The following is a 21,349-nucleotide window of genomic DNA, read 5'->3' on the forward strand; positions in this document are numbered from 1 at the left end:
AGCAGTTACACTAGACTTTACATGTGTACGTTTCAGAGAAGAAAAGACTCCCAAACAGCTAAAACCAGAACTGCGACGGGGAGAACGCAGACGATTCCCTAACGGAGTGGAAGCCGCTGCCTGGAAGCAGCTGAGTGAGGGAGGGCAGCCCCACTTGAGGCCCCTCAGCCAGCGTGCTGGTCTGACCCGGGCCAAGCCCGGCCTCCTGGCGACGGCCACTCCGGGGGTGTCCTCCTGCTCTGCAGCGGGAGTGTCTGCTGGCCCTTGGAACAGAGGGTATCAAGGAACCCTCCTTCCGGATCTACAACACTCCCGGCTGATAGGAAGTCCCACCCCAGAAAGGAACGAGAATGCACCATCACACAGGTGAGGTCTGTCCACCTGGCTCACTTTAAGCAAGGACCCAAGGGCTGCCTGTCTTTCCCTGCAGTGCTGGCACGCTTTTAGCTGCCTAGGGCTCTGAGGAAACCTGACAACCCCCCTTCTAGAAGGCATACGTAATTACTTTTGTAAACATAAAAAGCAATAAAAATATTTTAAACAGAAAATTTCGACTGTCTCCTAAATGGATTCATCTTAATTTACATTAATAAACTTGGTTTCTTAATTGTACCTCAAACTGAAAACATAAATAAGCCCCTTCTAACTGCAAGCAAACCCCAAAACCAAGTGGAAAAGCTCCAACAAAGATACCTACAGTTCCATCGTCATTCATCTTCAAACACGATCCGAAGTCGGCCAGGCGGATGTGACCATTCACGTCCAGAAGGACGTTGTCAGGTTTAATGTCTCTGTTAGTAAAATAAATACAGAAATTACCATTTCCATGCAACACCTTAGGTAGGTCAAAGTCCTTAACTAGTAATGGATTATCAGAGGAAATGCTGGCATCAGTTGCGCCAGCGCTAACAATCCAGGGAGATGCCCCCACCAGCGCTCGTTCCCGTGCAGCAGTTAGTTAGTCCCCTGTTAACCCGCAGAGAGAGCGTTACTGTTCCCACCCGCCCTCCCTGCCCGCTAACAACGGCTGCCTGGGCACTTCCCTCGTGCAGGCGCGGCTCCTGACCCCGGGCCTACGGCAGTCATGAGAGGGCGCTGCCCGGCTTCCACCAAGCCTCACACCAGCTGGCGTGTCAGGAAGTGAACACACAAATGCACAGATATGCACACGGTCTTAGCATCCCAGAGTACAATCTACGTGGCAAGCACTACAAAGAAACACGAGGAAACATAAAAAGAGGTAGAGGGACAGAGTGTGAAGGGAGTCAGGTGGCCGTCACCACTGAGGAAGAGACATGTGAGTGGGGACTTGATAAGTAAAGGAGTCGGGCCAGGAACTGGGGCAAGACAGCTACAGGTCAGCACACCACCATGTGCCCCCAAAGTGTGCTTTACAGACAGCGACAGGGAAGCTCAGGAAGGGAGCAGCCTGCCCAATCATACAGCAGCAGGGAAGTCAACTCCGTCTCACCAAACCCGTGGTCTTACCGACCGTCCTGTGCACTTGCCAACACTGGGGCAGGGGGACACGGTGGGGTGGACTTTAAGGAACTAGCCCTCCTTCCTGGCAGAATAAGCGTATGTGACTGGACAGCATGAAAAGGAACACAAACTTTAAAAGCAAAGGAAGATGTTCGCCAACAAGAGTACAAGGATGTTCCCAGCAGCACAACTTGTAACAGCCACAAAGTGGGACCACCTGACGTCCACCTGCAGGAGATGGAGACAGAGGCGGCTACCCTCACGTGACAGAACACTGCACTTCAACAGAATGAAAACACACGGGAGCCCTAACTACTCAACAACACACATGAGTCTCACAGACAAACGTGAACAAAACATGATGACAATTCTTACCCAGCAAGGTAAAGAAAGCAAAAAACCCCTCTAGCACAGCACTCCCAACTGAAATAAATCTCCCTGAATACTCAGGAGTATGAAAGAGAACACAAAACATAATAATCCCTCAATGAGTCAGAAAGAAAAAAAAACTAAGAACAGAACTAGACAAAAATAGGGAGACGTGAAAAGAGAGCTGATTTAACCCAGGAAAGAAAGAGAAGAAAAAGACAAAATATTAACAGAAATGAAAACATAATTATAAGATGCCAAAGGAGACTCAATTTAAATAAAAATCTAATGAAAGGCATTGAAGAAATGGAGGAAAAGATCTGGAAGAATAAAAATGAGGCCAAGAATTAAAAAGCGTCAGAAAGAAAGTAGCTGGAGACTGAAATGCAAGACAGGCAAAGGCGGCACAACATACACATAATGGGAGTCCCTGAAGAAACCAAAACAATAAAACACAACTAATATTTGAAACGATACTCCAAAAGAACTTTCCAGAAGTAAAAAAAGACCTGAATCTACAGACTGAAGGGCCCATCAAATTTAAAAACAAACAAATAAATAAATGTCCTCTTTTTTGGAGCCAGACAAGTTGATATTAAAGTTGACATGGAACAATCAACATGTAAGACTAGCTAGGAAAACACTGAAGAGAAAGAGGTACAATGGGGGACTTGGCCCTCCATGATTTCAAGCCTCCATGACTAAAGCAGGGAGGTCCTGAAGCACAGAGAGAAAGACAACAATGGAACAGGACAGAATGTCCTGAAATGGACCAAGTTCATGAAGAAACTGAGTATATAATAAAGAAGTTACTGCAAATCAATGGGCAAAGACACAAATAAATGAGTTCACGCTGGGACAACTTTACAACATTTTAGTCAAAGATAAAATCAGATCCATCCTTTATACAAGAATAAACTCCAAACTGATCAGAGAGCCATATGTTAAAAATAAAACTATTAGAAGAAAACATGGGTTTTCTTTTTCTCTGGCGGTTTAAAAAAATGGGGGACTTTTAACTATGACTCAAAATCCCAATGTAATAAAAGACCAATAAATTTAACACATTAAAAAAATCTGCACGGCAAAAAACTACAATAAGCAAAATCAAAAAACAAATGGCAAGCTGGGAAAAAATATTAGCAACATGTATTACAGATAAAGGGCAAATGTTTAGCAACTGAAGGGAATAAGCCAGAAATCCTATAGAAAAATGGGCAAATAACATGAAATAAACTCAGACACACAGAGAAAGATATAAAAATGATATTCAACTTCACAAGAAAGACCAAAAGAACCAAAAAAACAACAGAAAAACCACTGTATACCATCTCTCGTCCATCAGATGGCTGCAAGGAAACAGGCACTTTCATACACTGCTGGTGGGAACACAAAAAGGTATGCTCTCTATGGAAGGAGACTGGCAACATCTAAGAAAGCTAATAAAAAATGTTAGTATATATCTAATATGTGTTTTATTTCTGTTGCTCCCGTGATCCTACTTCTGGAATTCACCCTAAAGACACACCAATAATACAAAAAGATGTATGTACAAGGTTATTCACTACAGCATCATTTGTAATTGCAAAATACTAGAAACAACCTACATGTCCACCCACAGGAGATTAACTATGGGACCGATATGTATGGAGACTAGGCAAATGTGAAAAAAGAACGAAGAGCTCCATGAACTGACACAGAATGATTTCTAGGATACACTGTTAAGTGAAAAAAACAAAATGCAAATGTGAAAACCATGCTACCTTTTAAGAAAAGGAGAAATAAGGAAACCTCTGCTTATCTTTCACGTGTGCACACACACACAATAAACAGAAGACAAGGAACTGGGAATAAGGTGGATGTGCAGGAAGGGGGTGACATTTCTGGGTATAACTTTGTACAGTTTTGGTCTTACTGAAGTATGCTAGTGTTCCACATGCTCAAAAAATGAAATTAAATCAACAAAGATGGGAAGGGGTGCCTGAAATGGAAAGCTGATGAACCAGTGAACCCAACTGTATTTAAATGAATAAACACATCAGCACTGAAGGGAAATGGGGTAGAAAAAAACCCAAACCTAAGTAACTTATGGCAAAGAACCTGACATGTGCAGCTGGAAACTGTCATTTTGCAACCATCACAGTAAAGGCTGGCCCGGGGAAAGGTCGTCAATGGGGGGCTTCCCTGGTGGCGCAGGGGTTAAGAATCCACCCGGCCAATGCAGGGGACACAGGTTCAACCCTGGCCCGGGAAGATCCCACATGCCGCAGACCAACTAAGCCCGTGTGCCACAACTACTAAGCCCACGTGCTGCAACTACTGAAACCCTTGCGCCTATAGCCTGTGCTCCACAACAAGAGAAGCCACCACACCAAGAAGCCCACACACCGCAACAAAGAGTAGCCCTCGCTTGCCACAACTACAGAAAGCCCATGCACAGCCACAAATTTAAAAAAATTAAAAATTAAATTAAATTAAATTTAAAAAGTTATCAGTGGACACTAAAGCTAGGCAGCAACTCTGAAGAGGATGTATGCATGATCTTAAAGTGTCTCCCCATAGCCTGCTTTTAGATACAGAGAGAAAAATACCAACTATACAGGAGATAGTCACTACTTGAGTCTCAGAAGATGGCTGGGGAGGGGTCTTCACAAAGGCTGCCCCTTGCCCCTCTTCCTTTTATACCCTCCAGAGGTGTTCAATTGCTAACCATTTGCATGCACTACTTTTTTTCCCCAATGGCACTGGGTTATTTGGGCGGTATGATTCTCTATTTAAAATATAATATCAATAAATGTTATTTAAAAAAACAACAACTGAATTGCCTATTTGCATGCAGGGAGGCCTCTTACAAGGACAGGCCCTCTCAGCAGAGCACCACAGAGGCTCAGGGCAAGGACTGACCCAGAGCTCCTACCAGCAGTGCTGCCGAGCCGGGCAGGTGGTCCCCACAGCACCAAGAGCGCAGCCAATCCAAGAGCTGACCGTCCCCGTGGGCCACCACCTTGCTTGGGACTAACCCAGCCCATTCTCCCTCCAAAACCCAGTGGTGGCAGTGTTTCTGGGAAAAAGTCAGGGGCACAGCTGAGAAGCAGCTCTAGTCACCCTGAAAGTGCCTCTTCTCTATGGTCTGTTGTGACTCTGGTTAAAACAGTGGAATTGGCTGGCAGGGGGTGGGGAGTGAGGATGGCAGTTTACAGCCCTGGACAAACTGCAGTCTGGTTTTCCTTTCCTGTTTTGCCCGTGACGTGCTGAGAAGGGAGACCCAACCCACCCACCACCAGCCCATTTCTGAGCCACACGTCAGTGCCCCCATGAGGCTTCCTACTGCAAAACCAACCTACAGGCTCGGTGGAGGGAGGTGGGGCAGGGCTGGTCCCGGTGCCTCTGCAGACAGGCTTCCTAGCCAGCCCGGCTCCTGGAGGCCCTGGACCACCTCTGTCTTTGCCCAGTTCCTCTACTCCTACTCCACACTTCTACTCAGCTTTCTAGTTTTCCTTTTCTAAGACCATTTCTGTTCTCTGAGTTTTCCTTCTCTTAAAATTGTACCTGTTCTTATTTCAACTGTAATATGTACACTGTTCTTTCTGGGGATGCACGTTCCCGGCTGCAATCCTTTGTGAGCCTGTCACTCTCTGTCTCTCCCTTTGCTGGTATCTGGGGCTGACCTCTCAGGAAGGGGCAGCACCCACAGGGGTGGTGGGCTCCCGGGTCTAAGCTCCCCACTGCTTCCTGAACAGTGAGCCTTGCCGGGGGTCCAGCTGCCAAAGCCGGGGAGCAGACATTCCGTCTGCAGAAGCCCAGCTGGCAGGGCGGTGTGCAATGCCCAAATTCACCATGGCCCACCTCCTCCCACGGGAGAGGGACCCAAAGCTACGTTTTGAACCACGCCTGTCAAATCCATCAGTGATAACACTCTGACAAAACCCACTTCTGGCCGCACCAAATGCAGCCTCAACTTACAACACAACCCCCTGAGACTTCCTGTATTATCTAACTTTGTGAACTTTCTAGCAAAAATGCAAAACTGTTTTTAGACTAGGTCATTCAAACATTTAGTCTGAATACGGAGTTGACTTTGAGGGAAAAAAACTTTTCTAATTATGTATTTTAATGTTCCCTACTATGCCTGGAGGTTAAAAGACCAAAGCTTCTACTCAACCAATTAAGAAAATGAGGAGAAAGCATTCTAATTAGGGAAACACGGGACAGAATAAACTATTCAAAAGGCAGTCAAAGTAATTTCCCTGGAGATCAGTGACAAAGACATTCACCTCTCTGTTGCGAATTAGGCAACGTTCTATCAAGAAGAGTATACAATCTAATGTTTAAAACAATAATAACTTATAAAAGCAGGCATAACAACATTAAAGAATCCAAGAAAAAGAGGAAACGCCCTTTCCCAAAACTCCTCTCCCTACAAACAGCACCTGCTATCGAGGGAAGCTCCCTGGGCTCGCCTGTGACTGGGGGGGACCTGTGTACAGCACCCTGGGCAGGAGCGAGCAGCCCCAGGCAAGCTGTCCTCTCTTCCAGGGCAACGAGGTCACACTTGTGGCAGGACTTGAAGGAAGGGCTGTTACTCTGACACTGGGCACCATCGCCACCCTCGGAACAGGAACTGCATCTGCCTGGGAAAATCCCTGACAGGCTCAGAGACCATGGTGCAAGGTCATGACGGCTGCAAACCTCTCAACAGCAACACCGAATTCCACGCGGGATCACCTACCAGTTGCCTACGTGAATGGAATGAAGGTGCTCCTCTCAAAAAATTATCTCACACACCTCCTTTTCCAGAAACCACTGGAGGATACGTGCCACCAAAACAAAAGAATAAACCATGACTCGGCAAACAAGGCAGCCCATCCCAGGGAGGCGGGAAGAGCATCTCCACCCGAAGGGAAACCTCAGGATGAGAACCACCGAAGCAGGAAGGCGTGGGGAAGACGGAAGGGACAGATCCAGGAAGGCAGAAGGAGCACGGCTGTTGTGTCTCAATGTCCAGAGCTTTATAATTTGGTCACGATATTTGGGGATAATTAGTGGCAGCTGCACAGAGAAGCAGCTAGAGAAAAAAACAGCACAATCATTAACTCCAGGGGAAAATAGGCAGTGTAACTATTTATAGCATGAGGCTCAGCTGTGAGGAATATTTACAGATTCTATTATAAACACCAAACACTGATTTAACCGAAAGTTATAACATCTGACCCCCTGAACAACACCAGGGCTGTGGCGCCGACCTTCTGCACAGTGGAAAACCCAAGCGTAACTTTATAGTCAGCCCTCCGTACCCGTGGTTCTGCACCCAGAGACCATGTAGGACCGCAGCACGTATTTAGTGTAAGAAGCCTGAGTGTCAGTGGACCCGTGCAGTTCAAACCCATGTTGTTCAAAAGCCAACCGTATTTTACTAACTGGGGCCAGATGGGAGAGAGGGATGAGCGAGAGATAGATACTTATGTAAAAGGGTCAAATCTCCATTTTAATAGATGGGATCTAAGAACCCCCACGCACACAAGATGAAACAGCAATAGAAGCGTGTTGTTCAGAAACATGAAGGTAAACACCAGAAGAAACCGGTAAGGACGCCAGCTGCCGACGGCGAGCGGCCTCAGGGTGGCACACAGCTGGAGACACGTTCTGTTATGAGCCCCGTACATCTACTTGACTCTTTACAGCTATTGCCATGAAATACTCTGGTAAGAATAAAATAACTAAAACAGGACAAAACCAACGAAACCCCACCCAACCCCACAGGCCTCCAACAACAGAATGAGATGGACACGGAGGCACAGGCCAGGCAAGGCACTGGGCCTGCTGGCCCTGGAGCGCCCGACACTCGAGACCAGCTACACTCACTCAAGTGCTTTCCACTGCCGTGACGTGAGCCCCTCTCCTCAACCCAACCCTCCTTTCCTGAGTATTTCCTGGGGGGTGGGCCGGGGAGCGTGTGAGCCAGTGGCAGATAAATGTCAAGGTAAAAAGAGAAGGAGCCTCCGGCTGACAGCAGTTAGAGCGTCACAACAGTCACATAAAGCCGGGGCCACCTGGAGCCAGGCGCCGGGGTGTAACGCAGTACCCTGGTAAGGCATCCTGCGCACGGCAGCCGAAGGGAGGACCCGCCAACCGCACAGCACGGAACCGGGGTCCACGACTCGGGACTCTGAAAGGAATATTTTGACACACGAAAGCTGGGTTCCACAAACCCAGAACGAGGAGCTTACCTGTGCACGTAATGAAGCTGATGGATGGAGTCGATGGCCAGCACCATCTCGCCGATGTAGAACCTTGCCATATCTTCTGGAAGCTTGTCCTCAAATTTACTGAGCAGGGTCAGTAAATCACCACCCACATAGTAATCCATGACCAAGTACTAAAACCGGGAAGAGAAGGGCAGAGAAGATGACATTCGTTCACCACGACACCTAACAACCAACCGCGGGCCAAACTTCCACGGCAGGAACTCCTGGACCCTCCACGTCCGGGTGGGCGGCTTCCTGCTGCTCCTGTCGTCCACGACCTCCCCCCAGAATGAGGACCGTGACGGACCGAATGCTGCTATATTTGAGGTTACATATCTGGTAGGGAACAGATTTCAATGACTATTTATTCTTGTCAATAAAATTTCTACCTGCACATGATCAGATGGTATCAATACAGAAGTCACACTCAACTCATAAACTGATGAAAGGACTACTGATTTCTTGATATTGCTAAATCTTCCTACTTAAACTAGCAGTGTTATTATTTTTGATTTGTACAAATCTTTCTTTCATGTTCAGAAATGTTTTACCTCAACCCCCTTCATTTTTATTGAATGAAAGATTCTTTAAATTCTATAGTGCTTTACAATTCCCAAGTTTCACACACATGATTTCATACAATCCCATAAAAACCCCTTTTTTAATCCCCTATCCCTATAATGTCCCTTTCCCGTCCCTCTCCCCACTGGTAACCACTAGTTTGTTCTCTGTACCTGTGAGTCTGCTTCTTTTTTGTTGTATTTACTAGTTTGCTGTACTTTATAGATTCCACATATAAGTGGTATCATACAATATCTGTCTTTCTGTCTGACTTACTTCACATAGCGTAATACCTTCCAAGTCCATCCATGTTGCTACAAATGGCAAAATTTCATTCTTTTTTATGTCTGAGTGGTATTCCATTGTGCGTGTGCGTGTACATACACGAATATACGCACACATCTTCTTCACCCATTCATCTGTTGATGGACATCTAGGCTGGCAATTGTAAATAATGCTGCTATGAACACTGGGGTGCATGTATCTTTTCAAATTAGCGTTTTTGTTTTTTTCGGATATATACTCAAGAGTGGAATTGCTGGGTCATATGGTAGTTCTGTTTTTAGTTCTGTGAGAAACTCCCATAACTGTTCTCCACAACGGCTGCACCAATTTACATTCCCACTGACAGCGTACGAGGGCTCCCCTTTCTCCACAACCTCACCAACATTTGTTATTTGCAGACTTTCTGATGATGGCCATTCTGACAGGTGTGAGGTGCTATCTCCTTGTGGTTTTGATGTGCATGTCCCTGATGATTAGCAATGGTGAACATCTTCTCATATGCCTGTTGGCCACCTGCATTTTCCTCTTCAGAAAATGTCTAATCAGTTCTTCTGCCCATTTTTTAATTGGGTTAAAGAAGAAAAAACAAATAATATTTGCAAAATGCCTTGAAGAAAAAGAGAATGAAGTCCCATAACATATATTATAAAGAACTGGAAATTAAAATAGCTTTGTGTTGATTCACGCACAGAGTGAGAGACTAATGAAATATAAAATTCGAAAGGAAAATAAATGTGTATGGAAATCTCACCTACAGTAAAGGCAACCGAGGAAAGAGCAGACGCAGACTCACAGCGTCTCCCTGGAGACCCCAGCCCGCAGACACGCGACTGGGCCTCTGTATCCCCGAGTGCTGCTCCCTGCAGGGCTGGGGCTTCCACATGTGCAGGGAGGACCTCTCTCGTCTGAGAGAGGGCATCTTTGGCTATGGTCTGACGGCTATCTCTGCGGGCTGAGCACACACTGTACCCTGATCTTGGGGCCCATGCTGCGTTCCCAGGTGAGCTGTGCCATCACCGCCGTCAGTAAAGCTCTGTTGCCTGCACCCGACCCGCTTTCTCTGCCTGGGAACCTCGGGAACAGCCACAGCTTGTTTGAGTAATTCCAGCAGCTGACGACTTGCCTAATCCTGGACTCTGCAGGGGACTCAACTCCCCCAGGGCCATGGGTGGTAAGAGTCTGTGAACAGTCCAGGGAGGGACCAAATGTGCTGGGGACATGGGGACAGGACACCCCAACACTGGAAACTCTCTGTCTGGACTACACATTGGCACAGCAGAAGAGGCCAACTTTTTTTTTTTAATACGTACAAATAGAACATCCTTGATTTTGAAAAACAGACCATCTTCAGAATAAATGCTAGAATAACTGCCTAGATGGGGAAAATACACACATGTATTTAATCAGCAGGAAAAATGACTGAAGGGTTTGACACTGCGGAAGGCACTCTAAAATCCAGTGACCCAAAGTGGAAGCAAAATAATAGCCCGTCAGGTTCTATGCAGTTTTATTTCTCCAGGCTCTCAGGCCACAGGAAGCGGATACTGGACCAGAGAAGGGACGTGAATTATCTAAAGTCACCCAAAATCCACCGCTTTTATTAGAAAAACAGTATCACAAACAAACTGAACGATAAGTTCTCGCGGCCGCATCCCCATGGAAGGTTCAGAGAAGGTCCAGCTGGAGTGGAAACTGGAGCCGCAAGAGGGGGAAGGCCGAGGCACTGGGCGTGCTCCGCTGACAGCACTGGGCCACCCCCCCACTCCGCACCCACCTGCCTGGGGCCAGCCGTGCTGGGGGGCCTTCCGCTGGAAGACAGCCTCTCTGGCTGCCCCCTGAAGGCCATGAGGGAGGAGCCCCTGGGGCTGTGGGGACATCGCACCCGTCGGAGAGGACGGGCACAGCCACAGTCAGGGTGGCAGCCCTCACCCCTGCTGCCGGGGCCACCAAGCAGAGCTGCTGGAACTACCTCCTTTGATGCTTTTAAGAGACGGATGCTCTGTCTGAGCAGTTAATTTTTAACCAATGAACAGAGAGAGGAAATCCCACTCCCTGCTGACTCAGCCAGAGAGACAATCCTTTAGTATCATGGAGACCCCAGTAATAAGAGCTGCCATTCACCGTGCAACTATGACGTGCTGTGCCTTCAGGGTCTACGACTTACGGCCATCATCACTGTTCATCCTCAAAAAAGCCCTCGCCACAGGTACTGTCCTGACCGCAGTTCACAGGTAAGGAAAGGGGCTCGATGACAGGGCCAGAGCCACCCAGCTAGCAAGTGGCAGAGCCAGGGTGTGAACCCAGGCAACTTCACTCAGGGCCCGTGATCCTGACATGAGGCTTAGTGCCTCCCGGGAAGGGACACGCATCAGCCTGTGGCTGGGCCTTTCCGAGGAGGAAGCCTGCCCTGAGGTCCCTGTTCTCAGCAGCCCTCCCATCCTGCCTCAGAACGCAGCTTCCAAGACTCCGCTCACCTGATCCCTCCTCAGAGAAGCCTCCCCAGTCTCCCCGCCCCCTCCGCCCCAGGGCAGCCTCAGAAGGCCTGCCACCCTGGCCTCCTGGCCCTGTCGCCCGTCCCTTCCGGCCAACAGCAGGTTCTACGGGCAGCAGTCCTGTCTCTCTCACACCTGGCACAACTCCGGTCACACGGAGGACTCTCAAAGGGCGTTCACTCGCCGGGCCCTCCTCCCCTCCTCCCCGGGGCTGACCTCACGTGGAGGGAGTTGAACATGGCAATTCAGCGTGATGGGGTCAGGAAGAAAACCCAGTCGCAGCGTGAGAGGGCCCGACTGGTGGCCACCGTGCACGGACCACCGCGCAGACCCAGGCCCAGGGGTCTGAGGGGCAGGAGGAAGCCGGCCGGACCGAGGGTTGCCTTTCGGACAAAGGGACCGAGAGGAGTAGGACCGGGGCCCCTGGAGACGCGGGAACCAGGGAGTGCCGCGGAGCACGGCGAGCCTGGACGGGGCGAGGCCAGGCCCCACGGCCACGGAGGGGACTCTGGGCTCCGCGCTGAGAACCGTGGGAAGCTACACCCCACTCCACGCTGACAGCTTCCTCTGGCTTCCCTGCGTGGCACGGACTCAAGGTGGGGGGACAAGGGCAGGACCGTAGGGGCTGGGCAGGGGGTGAGGGGCCACGCCAGGGAGGGTGGAGAGAACGAGGCTGGGCAGAGGGCAGGAGATCCCGGGGAAGAGAGCACAGCGCCCGCGGACGGACACGCAGGCGGGGGAGGGTCGGGGGACGCGGGCCGAGCTCCGCAGCCCCCGGAAAGCAGCGGGAGTGAGGCGCCCCGCACGCAGCGGGCCTCAGCAGCTTCCCTGTCCACCTACAATCTGAAAACAGAAAGAGTACCACAGCCGTGCTAAGTATGACTGACGGGCTCCTGGGAAACAAGTTTACAGGAAAAGTAAATGGCAAGGGCTTATACGGAAGGCAGGTAGAGACTTACTTTTGGAATAAGAGAACGTGACCAACTATTTCCTCTGTCACATAACGTAGGATCCTGACTTAAGTCAACAAGGCAACACCCTTTCAGTTACTGGTGAAACAGGTTTAATTTCTACAAAACGCCCGGTTTAGATACCCACAGGAGAGAGTATGATGCAAACGGGCTCTGTGGGGCGGCCTCCATGTCACGAGGGGCCCCTCACCCCACTGCACCTGGTACCCGAGCGGCCCTCAGGCCGCCCGCTTCCCACCTCGTTCCTCCTCGCATCCTCCTCGCAAGGCGGTGACTGCCCCTAAAAATGCCACCTGTGGGAAGCAGAGGCAGGAGCCAAACGCGGCCTGCAACCCTGCAATCCCCAACTAGGAAGGGCCAGAGCCCCGGTCTTCCTGCTCTGCGCAGCTGTCCCTGTACTTCTGACTGGGCAGCTCCCAAACTCAAGAAGATGCTCTACCACCCGAATTCCTAACTGGCTGTCCTAACTCAGAATAAGCTGGCAACACGCTATGCTGACTGCAGAAAAATATTAGAAACAAAAAACATCTTCCTTCTGTACAGACCCATGGTGCCTAACACTGCTTAGAGACGTCATTCAGTTATGAGAACAGGAAGTGAGCTGGAGATAGTCCACTCAACGCAGGGACACTGACCTGGAAGCAAGGGGTTATGGAGAGACGGCCCCAGGACAGCGGGACTCTGCCCTTGGCCAGAAGGAGGGCACCGGGCACCACCTCCTGCCAGCGGGGCCCGGGCTGTATCTGTGCGATAACCTGGGACAAATGACTTCCTCTCTCCTCGCCCCCAGACGCCCATTCATAAAATGGTGAAAAACCACGAATGCCTAACTCGCCTGGCCTGTGAGAAGACTGACCGAGGTAACCCACAGGCTGTGCTCAATAAACCCCAGCCGCCCCTCCATCAAGACAAACACGTATTTCTTCAGTTCCAAATAAAGAGTATAACACACGGCTTTACCTAATCCTAGACTACTGAACCTAAGGGATTCCTCTGATGTCTGAAAGAGGTTATATTAGGATGAATAAAAGAAATCCTACACGTCTCCACTTGTTGTAAGCAAATGAAGCCCACTACTGAGAGTGAACTTATAAGCTGGCTGTTCTCGAGAGAACACAGCCAAGGCCCCTGCCCTCGAAGCCCCGTGTGGCCACTGCTGGGGAAACGTGCCAGCCGCGCCCCGGCCGGAGGAGCTGGGCTGAGACCGGCTTCCCCGAGGTCTGAGCAGGCCTTGAACACCTGGAGCTGCACGGTGAGACATTTTTAGGTTTAGGCAGCCCTGGAAAGTCATTCTCAGAAGTAAAAGTCCTAACAAAGCAGTCGTGAGTCACTCAGGGCCCAAACCAAAAGTCTGGTTTCCTTTTCACTCCGAACTGGTTGCCTTGCATCTGTTCTACTAGGCGTCTGCGCTCAATTGCTACCCACACGCGTGAACCACAAAGCTGATTAGCCTGCACTGCAAGGGAGCCCCAGCTCCACTCCGAACAAACAAGCGACAACACGAGGACCAAGAGTCACCCCAAAACCTGTCCGTGGCTCCAGGGGGGAGGGCTGCAAACCAGCACGGGCACCCAGCCTGGCCGTCAGGGAAATGTGGCGGAAAGAGCCACTCCGTCAAAGATTCAAACATTTTAAGTCCCCACAGCAGTTTCTTATCCTTCTACGTAATTCAAGGTGGAGAATGTTTTAAACCCCCGGTTTATGACAAACCGAGTGAATAAAATAAGCACCTCACCTAGTGATTAGAGGAAAACGGCCCACCTGATGGTCACATGAAAACAAACCCTCAGTTTTATCTCTCAAATATACATTTAAGCAACGATGGTTCCAAACTGTCCTACTCATTTTTTAGTGGCAAGCACAAAGGAATCAAGACGCTTCAGTGAGATGCCGCTGGACTCGGTGGCCACACCTACCAGGTAATTTTCGTCCTGGAAGGCATAGTGCAACGTGGTGATCCACTGACAGTCTCCGTTCACCAGCACGTCGCGCTCTTCCCGGAAACAAGCCGTCTGTAAAAACAAAACCGGGGAGAAAGGCGGGCTGTGTCCATGCGGCAGGTGCCCTGCAGAGCACAGTCTGAGGAGACAGAGGCTCTGGAGAGAGCGTCCCCTGCCCTCCGGGACACAGGGACCCAGGTGCACTGCCGTCTCGCCCCGCAGGGCTCCCATCGACTCCTCAGTGCTCCATGCTTTTGAAGGTGAGTTTTAGAAGCGCATATTATAAAATTACATGTTTAAAATAAGCCTATTAAGTGAAACATGAATGAAAAGATAAACCGCCTCAGCCAGCACTGCATCTACACACCTGTACTGTATTTTCCGTGTGTCTCACACATACATGTGCACTGTACACCGTCCAGGGGAATCGTTACAATTAGCAGAGGCTCTTGGACTCGGTCTGAGCATGCCCATTAGGTAGGGTTTGTGCGACCAGGTTTAAATTAAACAAGCAACATTCACTTTTAAAATGTGCTCACTCAGGGGACTTCCCTGGTGGTCCAGGGGTTAAGACTCGGAGCTCCCAGTGTAGGGGGCCTGGGTTTGATCCCTGGTCGGGGAACTAGATCCCACGTGCCACAACTGAAAGAGCCCGCGTGCCACAAATAAATAAAGGTAAGACCCGGTGCAGCCAAGTAAATAAATAAATATTTGTTTAAAATAAAAAGAAAATACATAAGATGTACTCGCTCACCGTGACATCTGGCTAAATACTAACTAGTATGATAAGGTGAGAATTACCTCTCCCAAACCTTAGCACTGCTATAATTTTTAAAATTGACCCCACGCCACACATATTTCACTCCAGAGGTTAACATAACGAGTCATATCAGGTATGGCTCGGCTATAATCTTTCATAAATCAATCACTCCTGTAAAAACATAAACTTCAACAGAATTTGCTACTATTATTTCTTTCCCCAAACACCATTCCTTCTCCAAACTCTCATGTAACAGTAGCTTTTTCCCCACAGGAGGACTGCTTCAGTGACTTTCCTGTGTTCCACCAAGATGCAGTGATGACATGAAGAAGGGCTGCGGGGCCAAGGCTGTGGCGTGAGGACACAGGGAGGACACCGGCAGAGCCAAGAGGGACAGAGCCTGCCGCCACGCGGAGGCTCGGAAAGGGGTGGCTGGGGCTGGTCACAGGCCACCCACATGTCCAGCCCCGGTGACTGCAAAATCGGTGACAACTCAGTCAACCAACATGCATTTACTGAGCAATAGACAGGTGTAAGACCTGGTGCTGGGTGCCACGGTGGAAAGAGGAAACCGGTGTGGACACGGGACGAGGAGAAGCCACACACGGTTTAACAGGACGAACCTGAGACGCGGCAGGATGCTGAAGCAGGAGCGCCCAGCAAGGTAGGGAAAACCTGAGCTCAGGAGCGGCACGCGGCACGTAAAGGTCCAGAACAAAAGTGGAAAAGGCCACCTAGAATTACAAGGAGGGCTTAGAGTGACAGATGAAAGTCTGGAAACCAAAGAAGGACTCTCCAAAGGAGGAGGTGGCCACATCTGGAGGGGAGCGCCCCGGGCAAACAAAGGGCAGTGGCTGTGTGCTGAGGGAACAGCGGCCTGGGCACAGGGCGGGCACTGAGCAAATCAGAGGACAGAGCACAGCGATGGCGCAGCTCGCAAAGGACGGAGCCAGGAGGTTGATGGCAACGTGTCCTTGCAAAAGGAAGGACCCCTGGCTCTGAGGCGAATGGGAAACGGAGGAACACACAGGGCAGGCGGTGCAGACAGACACCGGGGGGCAGGGGAGTCTGGCGAGGACCAGAGGGAGAGCCTGGGTCTCAGTCAGGGCTGGGAGTGGGGCTGAGGTCACAGAACAGCCGCCGCGTGGATGCAAGAAGAGGAAAGAAAAAACGGCTCAGAGGCTGCCGAGCAGCCATCAGCTACTTTATTTATAATCTTCACTCCCCAAATTCAATAATTCCTTCTGCACAGGAAGCAGAACTGAGATAAATGCCTGAAGGTTTTTTGGTTTGTTTTCTGTTTTTTGGCTTTTTTTGGCCGCGCCCCATGGCACCCTAGTTCCCTGACCAGGGATCGAACCCACGCCTCCTGCAGTGGAGGCACTGAGTCTTAACACTGGACCGCCAAGGAAGTCCCTCCACAGAGGTTTTCACCTGTCCCTGCACACACACCTGTCCCTGATCTCACTTGCTCAGCCCAAGGGGGGCTTGTGAGCCAGGCACCTGGTAATGAGTCATCACCAAGGCAGACCGGCACCGGGCGGGGGGGCTGAGGTCCAGATGGCAAAGAGCGGCCAGCTCTTGTCAAGGAAGAAAGGCCCAGACGTGTGGGGACTGTGGTCTCGCCCAGCTGGGCTTCATCACCCTTTCCTCGCATATAAACCTCGTTTACTTATGTCCTCAATGCGTCATACCTACCTCTGCTCTTTTAAGCATCTCCCACTTGTTGAGGATTTTCATAGCATATATTCGTTCAGTGCTCTTCATTTTGACCACAGCAACCTGCCACACAAATGGGAGTTTAACAAAAATTGAGTTAAGGGAACACAAAAGGTCAGCACATCCCCTGTAACTACAGTGAAGTTTTAGTTGCCTGGAAACCCTGGGAAATGACCTGTTAAGGAAAGTTTTCTATGTAAATGAAGATTTGCCCTTTGGAGCATGGAAACTTGATTTTGGCCACACTGCAACTCGAATGATCTCACTTGCCCAGCCCAAGATACTAGAGTGACGCGCGCCGGTGCCCAGGGGTCTGCCCGCCTCCACTCTGTGGGTTCTCACAGCAGTGCGGTTGAAGTTCACCAGTGGCTCCAAGCCCCCCCGCCGCACTCACGGGCTCCATCCCCACTCACACCTGCCTGCCCCCCGACACCCATGTCCACCTCACGCCATGGCCAGCCTTGCCCGTGCCGGGGCTCACCTCCAGGATCTGTTCTTCACCAGGGTGGTGAGTACCGGGGTGGGGGTGGGGGGGGCAAAGGGTGTAACTTGGACAAACTCACTTCTTCGTGCCTCAGTTTCTAAGCTAGGAAATGGATAACAGCAGGACTGGCCTAAGACTGCTGTGCATATCAAATGAGTCAACACGCCTAACGTGCTCAGGATGGTTTTGGGCACGTAGTTTTTAGCCCTTAGTGTGCTGGCTGTCAGCCATATTCTTCAAGGCACAACTCAAATGTCACCTCTTCCAGGAAGTCCTCTTGTACTCCTGGTCTCCATCAAATCTCCAAAGAGCTCTTCCACTGTTACCAACAGCAGATGTATGTCTGCACCATTGCGTGGCACATCCTACCCTACATAAATCACTCGTTGACCTAAGTCCCCATCACACACTTCTGATAGTAACTTCTGCACCCTTCTGCTGCCAATGGCAGGCAGCCACACAGCAGGGATGGAACAAAGAGTTCTAGGAGTGAATCACTTACTTCCTCGCTTTCTAAACACCACCACCACACAACAACATCGTCAGAGTGACCACGAGGGCTGACCTGCAGGGAGCACTTCCCGTGTCCAGAGCTGCGCAGAGCAGCAGACCTGCACCCTCTCAGCTAATCCTCTCCACAGCCCTCGGCGACGGCCACCTCTGATACCCTTACTTCACAGACTCAGACTCTGAGGCTCAGAGGGGTTAAACAACATGCCCAGGAAGGGGCAGCGTCTCACCCTCAGGCCAAGCTTCTAAGGACTTATTGTAATGATAATCAGAGTGAGATATAACCCTGCCAGAAGATGGGGGCTGACGGGGGCGGTCCACCACGAACGTGCCCTGATGTGACCCCGGAGCCTGCAGGCGGTCAGAGGCACCTGCCCTCCACGGCAGGGCTCCAAGCCAGGGCCCCCGCCCGCCAGCGCACCAAGGTCACCCTCCAGCCATCGCTGGCAGTCCCCCCTCTCACGGTCACTCCATGTGCCTCTCTCCTCACACCACACCTAAGCTGCTGTCTATTCACTACAGTCTTAGGAGCCCCTTGACCAAACTCGCTACGACCCTGAATACATGAAGAATAAACGGTGCGTAAATAAAGGCTAAATGGGCTCTGACACGTCTAAGGACAAGAACTCTGGGTACACGCTCTGTCATCATGTTAGAAATGTCTGTTGCTTCCAGGAAATTAGCCATAGTCTAAATAGGTGAGATAGTAAAAAAAAAAAAAAAAAAGCTACATAGTATTTACTACAGAAAAGGTCTAACTTGGCAAGAATGATAGAGTTGCTAACCTGTGAGGAAAATAACAAGACTCTGAAAACGACAAGCCTCACAAATAATCCGGGTCTTGCCAGAAATGAGACACAGAGCACGAGGAAGCTTCATGCTTTACAAGAGGCCTGTTAGGGCACAGACTGTTTCCAGAAAACATGCAAGACAGCTCTGATACAATACATGGAAGGGAAAAGAAGGTATCTGGCCATGGAACACGCGTGTCAATTCAAGAATATGTAGACATGAAACGCAGAAGTAAAATTTAATGTAAAAAACAGCAACAACAACAAGCTTTCTCTACTGTACAACCACTTATAAAAGACATAATTTTCAGAGAATCTTGTTTGGTTTACCAGAAGCTTTTTCCTGGCCAAAAACGTGGTCTTAATTCCCTCAAAGAAAGATGATGATGCTACAAATATCTCCAAAATTAGACTTTCAGTAAAGAAATACCAATCAGAATAATTTTACAGAACATTAAAAAGTGATTCTGGAACATGACAACTAAGTTGAATACCTGACACTGGCCCAAATCCAGAACAGGAGGGGAAAGGTGAAACAAAGAGCATCACTGGGCCAACTGGCAAAACTGCTGTAAGACAGCAGACTGGATAAAAAGTGTTCTACCACTTCGAAACTTACGTTCATGAACTGTGATTACGTAAAAGACCGTCCCTATCAGAACACAGGCACTAAAGTATTAGGGGTAGAGGGCCTTACCTGACACAGCAGCTTATCCTCAGAGGTTCACTAAAAATTACACACACACACACACAACTACAATATGATAAAATAAAAAGAGATAAAACGTCAGCAAGAGGGAATCTGGGTAAAGGGTTAGACTGTTCTTACAACCATTCCATTCATACAGCCGTTGGGTTAATCTGAAACTCTCTCTAAACAAAGCTTTCAAAGCTTTGTTTCTTTACGTCAATCCCAGGACCAAGTGAGGCAGCAGGGCAGAGCGGCTGGACACACAGGCTCTGGGTCAGGCCGGTCGGGTTCACGTGGCGCCCCCACAGCCCGCCCTGGGGCCAGGCCCCCCCCCCCCCCCCCCCCCGGGCCCTGGTGGAGCGGCGGTGCAGCCTCCAGGCGCTCACGTCTGTGAACGCACGCGAGGCCTGGGGTGCCCGGCACGCGGTCATCCGTGGCGACCTGCCGTCACGCCAAAAGCATGGCCCTGGGCACTGCAGCTCGGCAGCTGGGGAATGAGCCTCCAGAGGGATGCCAGGCGGAAGGAACTTCCTGGGCTGCCGTCCCCCCGACGCTGAAGGAGGGTGAAGGTTCTCAAAGCCACTGTGCTCGAGAGAAAGGGGGATACCCCAGGACCCCAACCCTTGTCTGAATAGCAATCTAGAAACCTTTCGCTCAACGCTGCTAAGGTGAGCATTTCACACGCTCCCCTCAAACTGGACTCTGCAAGTTCCTACGGGGCAGGGCTCTTGAGCGGCCGGCACCACGGTCTCAGCAGCACAGGGACACGCACCTGTGAGCCAGGGCAGGTGCGCACAGAGACTCTCACCCTTCCCCGGCCTGTCGTTCATTAGAACCACACGAATGTGAGGAACACCCTCGACCCAACGCTGATCGAGAGCGTCCTTGTGTCCGTGACCGCATGTGCTGCCGGAGACAGAGGCGGAAACTGGGCGCATTTCAGGCTCGCGACTGCAAGGCCATCCCGGGGGGGCAACGGCGGTGGGAACACCAGCCACAGAGCCCACGTTCTAGTTGTGGCGGGAGGGTGGCGCTGTCACTGCAGAGCCCTGTGTGGGCCTGGGCCCCGCTCAGCGCCATGCCCACCACCCGGCGTAGCTCCTGGAACGCGGGAGACAGTCGGTGCGAGTATATACTGAACTGAACTGCGGTTTAGTTTTAAAAGTCTTTCTCCTCCTTCTCACTGAGCAACAGCAAAAACCCTCCCTTACTTCATCACATCCTACCTAGATCTCAGAGAGCTGTTATTTCTATGCAGAACTCAGTTTTTTTCCTGTTGGTAGCAACCGGGAGAGTGGCTACCTGGGGAAGGGTGGGGCTTACAGGAGGTGGAGGCTCTGAAAAGCAACAGGAAGGAATTTCCTAGAGAATAGAAATGCTCTACACAGATGGACATCTGTCATAACTCAAACCATACACCTCCTTCTGTGCATTTTACATGTAATTATACCTTAATATTTAAAAACAAAACTCCAACAACCTCCCTGTCCCATCCCAGCCCACAGGTGAATTTGGCTGGGGAGTCCCAGATCCAGGGTCATTCCAAGGTCGGCCTGGGAAAAGCTGCTGTCCCAGAAGACAAGGCTGCCACCAAAGCAGCCCCCCAGGGGCGCTACCTCCCCTCCACCCACTCCTTGGGGAACGAGGGGGTACGAAGACCAGGCTGGGTGGGGAAGGGGAGGGTATGAGGACGAGATACAGGGTCCGCACAGAGCATGGCGTTGGGGTCTGATCTGAGGCCAGGGCAGTTTCCAAGGAAGAAATGAGGGTACAACACACAAATGCCTACATTCACTCAGGCAGGCCAGAGCTTTCTCACTCAAGTATTTTGAAAGGATTTTCGTAGGAATATTTTCTTTTTGTGTATTTTACTGAAGCGCTGCAAATAAAGCAGGGCTGTCATCAGGTGCCGGTAGCAGAAGAATCATCAAAAATATTGAGATGTTTTCTAAGGTTACAGACCTGGATTCAACTCATGAGATATTTCACAGCAAAGCAGCCATCTCGCTTAACTCCCACTTGGCTTTCTTCCACATACATCCTGCCCAA

General features: G+C 50.2%; 1 protein-coding gene across 4 annotated transcripts in view; it reads right to left on the minus strand.

The window, feature by feature from the left end:
• The window catches only part of CDC42BPB (CDC42 binding protein kinase beta), a 102,683-nt gene that overhangs the window by 40,794 nt on the left and 40,540 nt on the right, over positions 1-21,349 (minus strand). For all 4 annotated transcript variants that reach the window (XR_009053026.1, XM_057730187.1, XM_057730186.1 and 1 more), the window contains exons 3-6: positions 16,804-16,887; positions 14,322-14,417; positions 8,079-8,227; positions 698-791 (exon numbers count right to left, since the gene is read on the minus strand). Coding sequence is in view for 3 of the 4 variants with exons in the window: in XM_057730187.1 (XP_057586170.1) it covers positions 698-791; positions 8,079-8,227; positions 14,322-14,417; positions 16,804-16,887 (423 nt within the window). In the remaining variant the exon portion in view is untranslated. The remainder of the gene's footprint in view (positions 1-697; positions 792-8,078; positions 8,228-14,321; positions 14,418-16,803; positions 16,888-21,349) is intronic.

This window comes from Hippopotamus amphibius, chromosome 4, assembly GCF_030028045.1.
Source record: "Hippopotamus amphibius kiboko isolate mHipAmp2 chromosome 4, mHipAmp2.hap2, whole genome shotgun sequence".
In the NCBI taxonomy this organism is placed as follows: Eukaryota; Metazoa; Chordata; class Mammalia; order Artiodactyla; family Hippopotamidae; genus Hippopotamus; species Hippopotamus amphibius.